General features: G+C 42.0%; 1 protein-coding gene across 1 annotated transcript; it reads left to right on the top strand.

Annotated features, from left to right (window-relative positions):
* Window positions 1-473: 473 nt before the first annotated feature.
* LOC111792392 (9-cis-epoxycarotenoid dioxygenase NCED3, chloroplastic-like) lies at window positions 474-2,648 on the top strand. Its single transcript, XM_023673805.1, has one exon. The coding sequence runs from the start codon at window positions 571-573 to the stop codon at window positions 2,329-2,331; it is 1,761 nt and encodes a 586-aa protein (XP_023529573.1). The 5' UTR covers window positions 474-570; the 3' UTR covers window positions 2,332-2,648.
* The last annotated feature ends 323 nt before the right edge of the window (window positions 2,649-2,971 follow it).

Raw genomic sequence — 2,971 nt, 5'->3', positions numbered from 1 at the left:
GATAATCTATTTTTAATTCTATATTTTTATCTCGTTATTTTTTATTTTTATATTGATTATACAGTGTGATGTCCCACATTAGTTGGGAGGAAAACAAACCACACTTTATAAGGGGGTGGAAACCATACCTTAATAGACGCGTTTTAAAGCCTTGAGGGGAAGCCTGAAAGGGAAAGACCAAATAGAACAATATCTACTAGTAGTGAATCTGTGTCGTTACATATAGATACGTGAGGTACGATGAACTATATTTAAGTTAGCGCGGTATAAATAATTGATCCGTTAAGGAGAAATGTGGAGTTTGGTTGTTTGTTTAGGTATTTCAATTTTAACAGTCTTCACTTTCTTTGCTCATCCTACACGTGGTCTCTTTTCCAACATTTTTTAAAATTGACCTTTTTGCCCCTATCTTTTCCCCTTATATATATTCTCCCTCTCCTCGTTCCTTCTCCTTCATTCTCTCTCTCTAACACTCTTATTCCTAAATTCCTTACAAAATTCTCAATTAAATTCTCTTTGTACAAATTCTCTCTACCCCAAAGCTCTGTTTTTTTTTTTGAATCTTTGATTATGGCTTCTTCTTCTTCTTCTTCTTCAATGCCGAAGATTCTCTCTGTAAATAGGAATTATGGTGTAAGAAACAGAGTGTCTTGTTCGCTTCATACTCCGTCTATAATTCAAATTCCTAAGCGGTCTCAGACGGCATTTCGGTCGCCCATCAAGATCGCCGTGCCAAAACCTGAACCTGTTGCTGCTCCCTCCGTGTCTTCGCCCGCCAAGGAGTGGAATTTCTTGCAGCAAGCTGCGGCTATGGCGCTCGATGCGGTTGAGGATGCTCTGGTTTCGATGGAGAAGAAGCATTCCTTGCCTAAGACGGCTGACCCTTCTGTTCAAATTGCTGGGAATTTTGCTCCTGTGCCGGAGCAGTCTGTTCGGAAGGTGTTACCGGTCACCGGGAAAGTTCCCGACTGCATTCGGGGGGTTTATGTGCGAAACGGAGCCAACCCACTTCATGAACCGGTTTCCGGTCATCACTTGTTTGACGGCGATGGGATGGTCCATGCTGTGGAGTTCACTGAGGGTGGTAGAGTTAGTTACGCTTGCCGGTTTACGGAGACAGAACGGCTGGTTCAGGAGCGGGCTTATGGCCGGCCGGTTTTCCCGAAAGCTATTGGGGAACTCCATGGCCACTCTGGGATAGCTCGGTTGATGCTTTTCTATGCTAGAGGATTGTTTGGGCTTGTCGATCATAGCCATGGAATCGGCGTCGCCAACGCCGGTTTGGTTTACTTTAACGGCCGGCTTCTTGCCATGTCGGAGGATGATTTGCCGTACCAAATCCGGGTCACTCCGTCTGGGGATTTGAAAACCGTTGGCCGGTTTGATTTCGACGGGCAATTGAAATCCACAATGATAGCTCACCCAAAGCTCGACCCTGTTTCCGGCGAGATGTTCGCTTTGAGCTACGACGTAATTCAGAAACCATATTTGAAATACTTCAAATTCTCGGCGGAGGGGGAGAAATCACCGGACGTTGAAATTCCCCTGCCTCAGCCGACGATGATGCACGATTTCGCAATTACGGAAAAATTTGTTGTAATTCCAGACCAGCAGGTGGTTTTCAAGTTGCCGGAGATGATCCGCGGGGGATCTCCGGTGGTCTACGACAAAGAAAAAACCTCCCGATTTGGGATTTTGGACAAAAATGCCACAGACGCCAACGCCATTAAATGGATTGAAGCTCCCGATTGCTTCTGTTTCCATCTCTGGAACGCTTGGGAAGAACCAGAGACTAACGAAATCGTCGTAATTGGATCGTGCATGACGCCACCGGACTCCATTTTCAACGAATGTGAAGAGAATTTGAAATCCGTCTTATCGGAAATTCGCCTGAATCTCTCCACCGGAAAATCAACTCGTCGGCCGATCATCGCTGAAACAGAGCAAGTGAACTTAGAAGCCGGAATGGTGAACCGAAATCAATTAGGGCGAAAAACCCAGTTCGCTTATCTTGCTCTAGCTGAACCATGGCCAAAGGTTTCTGGATTCGCGAAGGTCGATCTCTCCACCGGAGAAATCAGAAAGTATCTCTACGGCGAAGACAGGTACGGCGGCGAGCCTCTGTTTCTTCCTAGAGAAGGGGCAACGGCGGAGGACGATGGGCACATCTTAGCCTTCGTTCACGACGAGAAGGAATGGAAATCAGAGTTGCAGATCGTAAACGCCATGACTTTAGAGCTTGAAGCTACTGTAAAGCTTCCTTCTCGAGTTCCTTACGGCTTCCATGGAACTTTCATAAGCTCCAAGGATCTGCAGAAGCAGAAACGGTAAAAAAACAAAAAAGTCGAGGTAAATTATAACAACACAGGGTAAAAAGAAAAAGGAAAAAAATTGGAGTTTTTACCTGAGGGATGCATGTGGTTTTACGTCCCCGGAATCTCCTCTGTTTTTCTCTGTTTCATTTTTTTTACAGCTAGTTAAGAATAGAAAAACCTAGAAGTTGTGGGGTGTAAAGTATAATTAAGAAGTTTGTTGGGGTGGTAATGTAAGTAGGATGAAAAGTGAGGGGGTTTTGAGAAACCAAGCTTGAAGCTTTTGGGTTTAGGGTAGCAATGAAGCTCACCTGGTTTCTGTTTTATTCTTTCACTCTTTTGTGAATTATTGATTTTTACAAAGTAAATATTTTTTTTTATATTTTAATCAATATTAAAATATGTAAAATGTTTCTTCTCTCTCTCTCTCTCTCTATAGGGTATTTTAATAATATTTTTATTCTTATTTTTCCTTATTTTAATTATACAATGGACCAATGTCTATAATTACTTTTTAAAATAAAAGATTATTTTATTCCTAATATAAATATATTTTTTAAAAATGACGATTTTAAATAAATGAACAAAACACCCCACTCTACCATTCGAAACTTTAGAGCTAAACCAGATTGATTTTTTGTGAATTTTTAAAAATATTA

The sequence above is a fragment of the Cucurbita pepo genome, chromosome LG01 (assembly GCF_002806865.2).
Source record: "Cucurbita pepo subsp. pepo cultivar mu-cu-16 chromosome LG01, ASM280686v2, whole genome shotgun sequence".
Classification (NCBI taxonomy): domain Eukaryota; kingdom Viridiplantae; phylum Streptophyta; class Magnoliopsida; order Cucurbitales; family Cucurbitaceae; genus Cucurbita; species Cucurbita pepo.
This window is presented reverse-complemented; position numbering and strand designations above follow the sequence as displayed.

What these genes read in the sequence shown, in the direction of transcription:
- LOC111792392 (XM_023673805.1), top strand. Translation starts at nt 571, where the DNA reads ATGGCTTCTTCTTCTTCTTCTTCTTCAATGCCGAAGATTCTCTCTGTA.